This window comes from Penicillium argentinense (assembly GCF_028826775.1).
Source record: "Penicillium argentinense strain IBT 30761 chromosome Unknown utg000010l_segment0_segment0, whole genome shotgun sequence".
Classification (NCBI taxonomy): Eukaryota; Fungi; Ascomycota; class Eurotiomycetes; order Eurotiales; family Aspergillaceae; genus Penicillium; species Penicillium argentinense.
The window spans coordinates 1,113,297-1,124,894 of record NW_026622669.1 but is presented as its reverse complement, the minus strand read 5'-3'; the positions used below and the strand labels follow the sequence as shown (position 1 = coordinate 1,124,894).

The 11,598-nt window shown below is 49.3% G+C and overlaps 4 protein-coding genes across 4 annotated transcripts; 3 read left to right on the top strand and 1 right to left on the bottom strand.

The window, feature by feature from the left end:
• Window positions 1-270: 270 nt before the first annotated feature.
• On the top strand, window positions 271-1,559 carry N7532_010119 (TLC domain-containing protein; the record flags this gene model as incomplete). The annotated part of the gene is made up of 2 exons (XM_056622610.1): window positions 271-750; window positions 825-1,559. 2 exons carry the CDS (start codon window positions 271-273, stop codon window positions 1,557-1,559), a joined length of 1,215 nt encoding a protein of 404 aa, XP_056470026.1.
• A 725-nt stretch (window positions 1,560-2,284) lies between these two features.
• Window positions 2,285-3,521, top strand: N7532_010118 (PQ-loop repeat-containing protein; the record flags this gene model as incomplete). Its single annotated transcript, XM_056622609.1, has 5 exons — window positions 2,285-2,377; window positions 2,485-3,095; window positions 3,155-3,204; window positions 3,255-3,313; window positions 3,372-3,521. The coding sequence occupies 5 exons, from the start codon at window positions 2,285-2,287 to the stop codon at window positions 3,519-3,521; spliced, it is 963 nt and encodes a 320-aa protein (XP_056470025.1).
• A 4,659-nt stretch (window positions 3,522-8,180) lies between these two features.
• On the top strand, window positions 8,181-8,519 carry N7532_010117 (uncharacterized protein; the record flags this gene model as incomplete). The annotated part of the gene is made up of 2 exons (XM_056622608.1): window positions 8,181-8,189; window positions 8,298-8,519. 2 exons carry the CDS (start codon window positions 8,181-8,183, stop codon window positions 8,517-8,519), a joined length of 231 nt encoding a protein of 76 aa, XP_056470024.1.
• Window positions 8,520-10,121: 1,602 nt separating this feature from the next.
• On the bottom strand, window positions 10,122-11,226 carry N7532_010116 (HVSL domain-containing protein; the record flags this gene model as incomplete). The annotated part of the gene is made up of 3 exons (XM_056622607.1): window positions 10,122-10,575; window positions 10,625-10,868; window positions 10,947-11,226. The coding sequence occupies 3 exons, from the start codon at window positions 11,224-11,226 to the stop codon at window positions 10,122-10,124; spliced, it is 978 nt and encodes a 325-aa protein (XP_056470023.1).
• Window positions 11,227-11,598: the final 372 nt, after the last annotated feature.

Here is an 11,598-nt window from a genome sequence, read left to right as displayed (position 1 = left end):
GGTGATCAGGTGACGTCCCAACGGATGTGGATGCCTCAGGCCGTACCGAGGCCGCGTGCTCCGGAGCTGCACTTGGCTTTTTTGTGCCTCCCCGTCGTGCATGGAGCCTTCCTGACTCTAAAAAGGAGGTCTGCCAGTGCTCTCGACACCTTCATGGTCTATCCGAGGGTCTCCCTTTTCCCCCTTACCTAACTACCCACCACCCACTTCATCCCCGGCCACCCGAGCTCTCCCCACATCGGTTGATAAGCTGGACGTCGGCATCGCACGATGCTGGACCCCCTCGGGCCCCCTCCGGCATGGCTACGGACCTTCGTCGAACCCTACGCTCTCCGCCTCAACAGCCCGACCCTCGCCGATCATATCCATGAGGTCTTCCTCGCCTTCGCCTTCTACCAGTTTATCCACTCGTTCCTGTCGCCATGGTTGTCGCCGATCCTCTTCCCGACTCACTACAACAAGCTGAATGCTCGGACCAAGCTCAACTGGGATATCCATGTCGTGTCGTTGGTGCAGAGCGTTCTGATCAATGTTGCCGCGTTGTGGATTATGTTCGTTGATACCGAGCGTGGGCAGATGTCGACGGGTGAGCGTGTTTTCGGCTATACCGGTGCGTGTGGCTTGATCCAGGCGTTGGCTGTTGGGTACTTCCTCTACGACTTGATTGTCAGCGTCGTCCATGTGAATATGTTTGGTATTGGCCTGCTGTTTCATGCTGCTAGTGCGCTTTGGGTGTTCAGTCTTGGTTTTGTAAGTTCGAATATACTCATCCCCGCCCCGCTTTTGCCAGAGCACCGGCTTATTTATGTCTGGATTATTTGCAGAGGCCGTTTGTGAACTACTATGCGCCGGTGTTCATTCTCTACGAGCTCTCTAGCCCCTTCCTCAATATCCATTGGTTCCTTGACAAGGTCAACATGACCGGCAGCCGCGTCCAGTGGTACAACGGCATGCTCCTTCTGTCGGTCTTCTTCTGCTGTCGTCTTGTTTGGGGAACCTGGCACTCCATTATGATCTACAAGGATATGTGGTACGCCCTGCAGCAGACCTGGTCCGCCGCGGCGTCTCCGCTCCAAGCACCGGCCACCGTGAACGCGCACGTCTTCCGCCTCGATTCCGGCAGTGTGTGCATCGACGAGACCTGTGCTCGGGCGAATGCTGAAATCGCCCGCTTTAAGGACTTCACCGCCACCGGCGTCCCGACTTGGCTGGTCGTGACATACGTGACGTCCAACCTGATCCTCAACTTCCTGAACTACTTCTGGTTCTCGAAGATGGTTGAGACTGTTCTCAAGCGATTCCGCACCCCCGCCGCTTCTGCGGGCAAGCCTGACCAGAAGGAGAATGTCAAAATCAGCGAGAAGAAAGACCTGCACGAGAATATCCCGCAGGGTGTGATTCTCGAGGCGGCGGCTAAATTGGAGGAACAGGAAGGTGGACGCGGGGAGCTGGGCCTTACACCGGAGCAAATTTCCTCGGCTATTGACGCGGGACTCGGTGAGGATCTGCGCCGGCGCAGGGCCGAGTTGGTTGCCAAGGTGCCCTTGCCGGGATCTTGATCATATCCCCTAGAATGCTTTCGGAGGATAGAGAGTCGGGTAGAGGAGGTCTTTTTCGAGTTTCGTTCTGCTCAGTACAGACTTTTTGAACCATCTATGTTTGTTTTATTTGGCCTGAATTGAAGTTAAGGCGGTAGATTTCGTCGGATGAGGCCATTGATGCCTCTACTCTTGTCCATGTCAGTGTTTGTTTCGATCCTTTGGTGGGAAATATAGATGTTTTCCTCAAATCGATGGATGCTTGGGTTCGTCTTCGCTATTTGACATCCGATGCAATCGTACATATCATGTTAGTGACAATCGTTGAATGATACCTACTGTCAAGTGGTCTGAATTTCCTGTAGCTCTACAGTGCGTATAAGTATGATGATGTCACAAGGGCCTGATGTCGCACGCAGGTGTCCGTGCGCGAGCAGTGACAGCTGAGTCAGCCACATGGCGTTTGATTTTTTTTCTACGTCGTCGGTCATTTTGCTTATCTATGCTCTTTTTGCCAGCCAGAGTATATTTAAATGCGCGGTGCGCCCCATGAAAACTGCTCCAGGCTAACCCGCGTTTTGCTCCGCCGAAGTTGGCCCGACCCGCCGCAACGACGGACCCGCCCAAATCGATTGTGTCATACATAGCCTTATCGCAGTTTTTTCAGCTCGGCCGCCCCAGCAAACCTCACCAAACACTCGATCGGGGCATCGCACACCATGCCACTGTCGCAAATACTCAGCCGAATGGCTCCAGAAGACGCGATTCCGCTTACGCCCCGAGAGGCGGCCTCTGGTCTGCTGGGCTCGGTCTCGATGACTTGCTGGATCTTCTTACTGGTATGACACCCACCCACGTCGCGGGCCCTCGCGCAAGAAAAAAATGAAGGCGTGGGACATTGGGCTCGTGAATTGGAAATGACTATCAAGCTAATGTACGCGAAAAGGTCCCGCAACTCATCGAGAACTACCGCAACAGCAACGCGGAAGCAATCTCCCTCCTCTTCGTCTTCGTCTGGTTCGTCGGCGACGTAACCAACCTCCTCGGCGGACTTCTAGCACACCTCGTCCCAGTCATCGTCGCAATCGCAGTCTATTTCTGCATTGCAGACGGCGTTCTCATCGCCCAATGCCTGTACTACAAGGCGCGTAATGCGCGTCGCGAGAACCACCGCCGCCGACGCTCGTCCACCGAGACACCCGACCCCACGACCCCGCTCCTGGGTCGTCGATTCAGCGACAGTCTTCCGATCCCGCAAGGTCGTCGGCGCTCATCTGGTTCGCTGCGCGGATATCAGGCTGCTGGGCGACGGGAGAGTCAGGCCGAAGACCCGCTTGCGAAGATTGTTGAGGAGAGCGAGTATGGGCGCAAGGCTTGGGCTAAGAACTGTGTTAGTATTCTCGGCATCTTTCTTGTTGGTATGGCCGGCTGGACTATCGCTTGGCAGACTGGCATGTGGGCGCCGGCGCCGCAGGAGAGTCGTGGTGATAGCGGTGATAATGGGGAAGCGGCTAGTGGGCAGGTGTTGGGCTATGTCAGCGCTATTTGCTATCTGGGGTGAGTGTCACTAGCATTCGAAGTGAAATTTTCGAGGATGCATGCTGATGTTGTGGTAGTGCGAGATTGCCACAGATCTATAAGAACTATGCCGAAAAGTCTTGCGAAGGTATGTTGACACTCGATTTTGACGATGGCAATCTGACTCATAGTATTTAGGGCTGTCTCTTTTGTTCTTCATCCTCTCCCTTCTTGGCAACCTAACCTACGGTGCCGGGGTAGGTTCTTCCTATTGACTCATGACACATTTGATCGAGTTGCTAACTGCTCACGTAGATCCTGTGCCACTCCACCGAGCGAGAATACTTTGTCACTAACCTCCCATGGCTTATTGGATCCCTGGGTACGATGGCGGAAGATGTTATCATTTTCATCCAGTTCCGCATCTACGCTGCCCAAGACGAGCGTCCTTCGGCGGTGGCATGATATTTCCTTTGTGTTATATCTGTTGGGAGGAAGTATGGTATTTCTCTTGTATATATGATTGTCAAGTGGCTGGATTTCCTTTTGTTGAGTTGCTCGCATACATTATTGGATCTGGGATTCTGTTTGGCCGAAAAGGGCATGGCGTTTGATTTTCAACAGGTGAATGCTGGGGTATACGGTATCGCAATTGCTTGGTGACAGGTAGCATGCACGTAACATCATTATACTTTAAGGTAACCTTTTTGCTTGTTTATGTGAGTCGACTAGTGTTTGAACATTTGATTCCGCGTTAAACTCGACGATCTGGATAAACTCCATCTTATTGGAGATGTGCAACAAATGCCTCTTCATATTTCTTCTGCATTCGCACAAAAACGCAGGAAAAACCTCTCAAATATGGGACAAAAACCTGTGTCGAGGAAATATGAAGAGATATCGAATAATCACCTGAAAACAGCGTATGAGATATGACCCAGCGCGACTCGTCAATCCGTTATTCCAACCCCTCCAAAGCAAAGCTCTTGCACGACTGCTTTCAGCTACAGGTGACTTGAATACAATCAGTCACCATCGATCTCTTCATTTCATGATATGGATTGTCATCACTAAGAATCGTAATCGAGTTGTTGTTGATATCGAGGAGAGTGCATGTCGTCCCTTGACCGGAGGTTCGCTGGACTTCACTAGCAACGTGGTAGGGTGCCGTTGCTCCAACATGATGTGTCCTAGAGTCGACTGGAATAGTGACATGGAATGTATGAGGATTGCTGCTCTTTATGTCCGAGAAGGCGAGTGTCACGGTTGTTGCTTTTGGTTTGTTGGCTTGACGAGGATCGATTGCGTAGGCTGATGTGAATGCCACAAAGGCACAAAGTAAAATAATAGATTTCATTTTAATCAGTGTAAAGAGAATCTTCTTGGAAGGAGATATGACTCGAAAATAGGGCACTCAGCTTCCAAGGTGACTTAAACTGTGGTAGATATGGTCGATCGTCGGGTTACACTGTTGAATGGGAAACCCAGCCAATTTTATATTAACTTCTGAGAGACTTCAGGTTAGTGGTCATTTCAAATTACTTAATATTTGGTTGGCTCAAATGGATTATCCTTGCAATCATCGTGATAGAACTGAGCTGAGAGAATTTAAGCTTCCGACTCTCCGGCGTGGATAAAGGAACGGAACAAACCCGAAGACAGGGTTAGCCTGCCTACTTGGCTTCAATGCAGGGATCGACCGGGTAAAAAATTTCATACTCTACATAGCTACGCAAGGGAATTGACAGCATGTACATCAATAAACCGTGTTTGCTAAAGCTGCGTTATTAATGTGGACAGTCCTTCCGCCCATTCTGATTCTCTACAAGACCCTGAGGGATATCAAAGTTATTTTCCCATTTTGTTCATGATAAAAAGCCACTGAAGAATTCCTTGCTGACTCAGAACAGAGCATGCTAGACCCTGGTATTCTAGATGAGGATTCAATTAAGTTTAATCCGCCAGGTGGAACCTGACACCGGCAGTGGGGTAGCCGAACAAGTCTCGAGGAGAGCTGAACATAACCCCAGGCATCAATATTATGCAGGGTTTTTGTGGGGAGGCGTCTTAGTTTCGGATAGACCGTAGCTGTTTTTACCAGAATACAGTTATTCACTCTTGAATTCATTATCGCTATTTTAGGCTTTAAGTCTGCAGGTAGGGAGTGATGCGGCTGTTTACCGACGGAATGGCGAACAACATGAAAAATATGCACGGAGGAAGTGAATTAGGCCAAGATAGGCTGATTAACAGTGAGCGATATAGGATAGGAACGTGACCCTGCCTGACCGTCCCATGTGCACACCTAGAACATCGCCACGAATTTCTATTTCCTATCTATTAGTGATTCCTTGCCAATTATTCTACCATCTACCAAGCAGCGCGTGATTAGCCACAATGTGCGAGCATTCAGATCGACCTTGGAATATGCTGGTTCCAAATCTCATTTCAACTTCAAGTAATTCGGAAACTTGAAGTCTCACTTCTTACAACAATGTTTTGGGCACAGGCCAATTGAGGAAAAATGAAGGAGGGGGACTTTTGTCCGGTCGAGGTATTCTATCATGAGACTTCTTTATGAGCGATGTCTTTTGACCGGGATCTTTTCGATTCTCTATCCTCACTATTCTCCTCTTCACCCCCAACCTCCAAGCCCAGGGCAAAATGCGTGAGTTGGAAAAATGCCGCATCTCCAATCCAGGATACTATACTCACTTGCCAATCTAGTACCCTTCAGCTTACGCATATTTGGCGGCCTCAACGATGATCAGCTCCAAAAGCTCGGCGTCAAACGAAAGGGAGATACACCGCGGGAAGACTTCAAACCAAGGGAGATAAGCTATTCATGAATGCGCCCACTTTGCGAGACATCAACTGACATTTCATAGGCAGTACTAACATCACGAACGGAGCCTCCCGACGTGCAGCTCGCTCTCAACAAATTGGAGTCGAGGTCAGACGGGAATGTGACCGTTGTCGAGACGGACATGGTCATTTATCGAGCTGGGTGGTTGCAGTGCTGCCAATAGAAATGAGCCCGCTCCTCTGGGTAGGCGCATGCGCGAACTGTGCATTTGACTAGTAGACAGGAGGCCTGTTATTTTTGCAAAGGCAAAATACCGCTTGCTATTGCCGAAAACATCAGAGGAAGTGATCCGTCCACTCACGACCAGACGGAGTTCCCAAAGCGGAGCTTCATGATGATGCTATGTCTGCATTCAAGCAGGCCCCCTCAGACGATTAATAACCTTTCAACAATACATCATCTTCTACAAAGGGGCTCCATATGACCGCCGCTGGTATATTTCACCACTTGATTACTGCTGTAGAATTTGCCACAAGACTAGAAGACTTATCATACTCGAGTACTCAGTACAGGAATTGACCATGTTCAGTGCACTTGTGACAGGGGAAATTGATACAATGGGACTAGAAACTTTCCAGACATTACCTGCGACAGTTTCTCGAATGGAATAAGATGGGGATATAGTTATGCGGAATACTCAAGAGCACAAGATTTGCCTAGAGCCATGATTGGGAGGATTACGGTTCGGGATCAAGAAGACAAGGTTTCACCACATTTCAAATCTCACAAGTGAAAATGGCAAGCACAACTCGATCTGGTACTAGAAAGTAAAACCTTCAGGTAGGAATCTATGAATTGCAAACCTTCGGAGATTTGCAAGTCAAATACGAAGAATGAGCAAGTGTAAAATAACGAAGAAGAGATACGTGAAGATAACCTCACATTAAGAAGGAGGTCAAGCTATACATATGAGAACTTCGACCATCTATACTAGTTTGTCCAGCATAGGCTGTGAAAAACGCATCGTAAACGTGAACGTTAGTAATACGCGACTGAGATCTCTGTTTGTAAGGTTAGATATAGTGTTTATATCCTAGAAAACACTGCCATGGTATTTAAGAATCTTTCTTCAACAGCCTCTTCAGCCTTCTATCCCCTACGCCCCAGTGTTCGAAATAGAATAACCTCACTCCGATGCAATCTCCAGCTTGACAAAAGTGAATTGTAGCTTTCTTTTTGTCGCAAACTATGAATGTATTAAAGCCATAACTATAGTGGTTGTGTCTCCGAAAAAGCTCCACAACATTCGAAGCCCTCAAGACTGTAAGCTGCTAACTTACTAGTATATCAACTCTTTCATATACTTAGCTTCCTGCGGGACTTGAAGCAGATCAAGATCCATTCGACGTACACGCATTCGGCATCACAAAAGACCAGCTTCGAGAGCGAGGTGTCAGCCCCCTAGGAAATCCACTCCGAGAAAATTTCCTGTACCCGACAGGATAACACCAAGCACTCATGGAAGCACCGATCATGCGCAACACCAACCTGGATCTCCTTGGCAAAATTCGTATCGAGCATGGCGTGTCACAGCAAGCTGCCTCTTCACAGCAGGTTGGGGTTGAGGTCGTGCCGGAATGTGACAACTGCCGAGGAGGAAACGCCGAGTTGTGTTGTCTCGGGCCTGCTATCTGCGATGCACACGCTTCATTGGGACTATTCCCTGGTACGGCGAGTCGCTCTTCTTTTCGAAAGTCGTCCGCTATCTTATCGACTGTTATTGAACAGCTTCGGCAGCACCATCCCTGCCACCCTGCCCTCACCAAATGTCCTTGACGGAAAAGGACAAAATGGTGCCCGACCTGGGTCAGGAAGTCTGATGTGAAGAAGGCAATGGAGTATAAACGGAGGTATTGGCGTCCGAAGCCCCCTTCGACCACTTCTGGCAAGCCATCAAGTGTCTCAAAAAAGCGCCAATGTAATCCTGTGGAAAAAAGGTCAGCCAAGGCACTTCCTAACCTGCTAAGGCGAGTGAAGGCTGAGAAATAGTGAAGCTTCAATGTGGTGAATGCGTTGGTTGGCTTCGGTGAGATAAGAATTTCCGTAGAGCAATGAGAATGGATTTTACAGCATCTCAAATCTCATAAACAGTAAGCCTCCACTCCCCAAACCAGACAATCCTCATCCACAACTCTAGCTTTTCCAAAAGTTAGTCCTCTTCTCCTTTGAGTCTTTTGGATGTACATTACTGACAGCTCTAGTCCCTAAAGACAAGCCTCATAGGAAGCTAAAATTCGAAGGCTACAACACAACCAGCAATGCAAAAGGTATGTCCCTATTCAGGATATTCCAACCTCAAGGTATCTTTCAGATACTCATATCCCCTAACAGCGCAGTAATTTGATACATACGCCTTTGGCCTCACACTGACACAGATCCACGAGCGCGAAGTCGACCATCACGGAAATCCCCTCCCAGGACAGTCCGTGACAGAGCTAGACAACTTCTCTCATCAACCCACCCACCCGTCGAAACGTCAACTGGTGCCACCGCAGAGAACAGTCAAAACGCACAGCGCGCAACTCATTCACAGTGAGTCAGGCTCAAGATCAAGCCAGGATGCCATCACTGTCGAAAAGGTGGCGGCCCTTTCTTAACTTGCGTTGTTACTCCTGCTGTCTCCAAGAAACACACTTCTTTTGGGAAGGGTATTGCGCCAACTGTGTGTTCGTCGGTGCGGCGGGTCGCTGTGCATTTCGCGAATATTATCATGGTATCTCGCCCCCTGTTATTCAGCTGCTTCAGGAGCTTCATCCATACCACCCAAGCCTCGACCAATATCCGATTCCACCTGCACCAGAACCGATTTTACCACCCAAGCCCGAAGATTCTACTCAATGTGGAGCTAAGTGATCTGCGGATTGTGGCATTGAGGTGCTAGAGTCAAGATTAGGAAATCCTGGATATCACACGACCACCGATGACCCACAACGTGCTCCCCCAGGCTCACCTGAAGGCTGTTCCTGGAATGCATATATCAACTTTCTAACTGCAAAAATAATCAAGCTACTCTCCAGACCGAAGCTCTTGGATAATGACACGCACACGAGCAACCGAGTCAAGCTGAGCCTTCAGCTATCCAGATTTCATCAATGCAACACCAGCATCCGAGCCTGGTCTCATTCAGGACCTCCCTACGATCTTCAATGGTATAAATCCCCACTTGAGTTTGCGTTCGGATTCGACTCCGATGGCAAGCAGGCAGAATGTATCAAATTGACGACTACGGAATACCGGGGCACTTCACCTCGCCGCGAGGAAACCAGCGAGCTTCGCGATAGAGCCCCTGCTCCGTCCTCGCTAGTATAGGCTCCCAACAACAGATCAAGCTTACGAATAATCCTGAGATTGAGCTCGCCAAGTCAGTTTCTGGTGTGCTGAAATGGATCGAGTACGATACCAAGGCTTTGATCAAAGTAGTCAATGTGCTGATTGTTCAGGGCGTCATGCCGAGAAACACTGGTTGAGGTTTGGTATGAGGTGGAATTGAGCCCCGTTTGAAGGAGCACGACGTTCCGCATCTTCGCAAAATTGCACATTCACTGGTCGAAGCTGAGAGACTGATAAGTCTTTTTTTGCACCTGCTCTTATGAGAAGTATCGCCATATTGCTATTACTGCTAGATCGAATCAAATTCTGCTTTATGCTGTTCTTATCCTTTTGAAATACTGCCATGGAAGTAAAAAAAATCCACAAGCCTAGATATTCACAGGTACAACCTCAATTCGTGATCCTCCGGAAAAAAGCCCGCCTGTATTTCCTTCCTCGTCGGAGTAGTAGTCGGCGTTCATACGTGCAGTGATGTTCCATAGGAATTCGTCACGGATTAGCGCTCTACGTCGTCGTCGAACAGGGGTGCAGCTTCACAGATGGCTTCCATCCACTGTCCGTACTTGGTCCAGTTATCTATCCGCAGTACGTACCAGGTGTCTTGTGAGATCTCGAAGGCGCATAGAAAGTCGTCGTTGCAGTTGCCGAATGTCTCAAAACAACTGCAAAAACTTGGCCAGGTTGAGTCATCATGATCTAGCATATGGCGAATTTCAGATTCGTCTGTGTGTACAATTTCCTTCAATTTGCATCGCTCGCCTTTGTTCAGCTCTATGTAGTTCTTGAATTTTTGAATGTTGTCTTGGAAGTACGAAAATTCACAATGCTAGATATTCAGAAGTAGGGGTATCTACACGGTATTCATACACTTACAATTTTATCACTTCAGTTTCTTTGTAGACACCAACGGGAAGTCTAATATTCTCCACCCGATTGCCAATCTTCGCCTTGATGCTCAGGAACTGGATCCCAATCCCGGCTACACCCTTCAGTTCAATTTCACTGACACGCTGGCAGGTCTGGGCATCTGGTTCATTCAAGGTCCAGGCAATGGATAGGTGAAAGAATTGTGAGAAATCTCCACCATTTCCGGCTGCCTGGGGCTCGCAATCTGGCTCAGGGGAATTAGACTGGCGGGAATCGGGGCCGGATTTCGAAGTTGCGTAAAGCGGCGGCTGGCCGAAGACCGCTACGGTTGAGTTGCAGAGTTTTAGAAGACGGTTCAGGTTATCTCCTTGAGGTTTCGAGACCGAGAGAACGAGGAACCATCTCGTTTTGCCGTAGTTTGGGACCCATTTTAGTGTGGCAGGGGATACGGTAAATCTGCTGATATTAGCAAGGGCAACACCGGAAGCCGGAACACGAGACATACGGATGGATGCTTGATCTGCCAATATCTCGGGCCAAGGTATCCATGAACGGACCCTTCTGCTCCGTGCGCAGGGACAGTGTCCGTGAGAGCGAGATATGGAGCGGTTGCCGGACGCCGAGATCACTATGCAAAAGGCTGACTACGCCTCCCTTGGCTTCGTCTCGCGAGGTAGAGTGAGGCGTACATCCCCTCGCTTCCTCGATCAAGTCTGCAAGGAGTCTAAGCTCCTCGCTACCCGGAACCCCTTCATCCAATTAACACCAGTTTCCAAAAATAGACAAGCGAGACACAGGCTCAACCTGGGACGGTCAAGGCAGCTTACATTCCAGATACAGATGCGACGGCCAGTTGCCTGCCACATGGGGGATTTCTCGTTTGCGGCCGCCGTGCAGAGCGGGATTGTCGCTTGTGCTGACGCGCGTGGAGTGGGCGTAGAGGTCGTAAAAGGATGGTGGGAGTGGAGGGGCGCGCGTTTCGTCGCGCTTGTTGTGTTTTGATGAGCCTGGGCTGAGCTTGGCCTTTTTGGCCGGGGGATTGGTGGGTGGGGGGCTCTCGGATTCGGATTCGGATTCGGAGGATGAGGAATAAGGCACTAATGACATTTTGGCATGGCGCTGAGTGTGGTCATTGGTGCGTTGCGATCTGGAAGAATCTGTGGAGGAGGAAGGGCGGATGAGTTGCGGTGGCTGGGGTGGGGGCGCGCTTGACGGGTGATGCACCTTGCATGCGCTAACACTAGACTAGTAGGACGGCTGTACTACCGAGCAACGAGGGATTGGAACGAGGGATTATAGATTATATTGTGCATAATAAAAAAGTAATATTGTTAATCTATTGGTGGTTAGTGAAGTGATGTCTATCCCTACCAATAAGGCGTAACTGAGCCATGGTTGCATGCTCTACGCGAGTATACCCTCTACTGGCCAACACACGCCTTGAAGATATGCCGGGAGATAGTGTCTCCTCGCCAAATC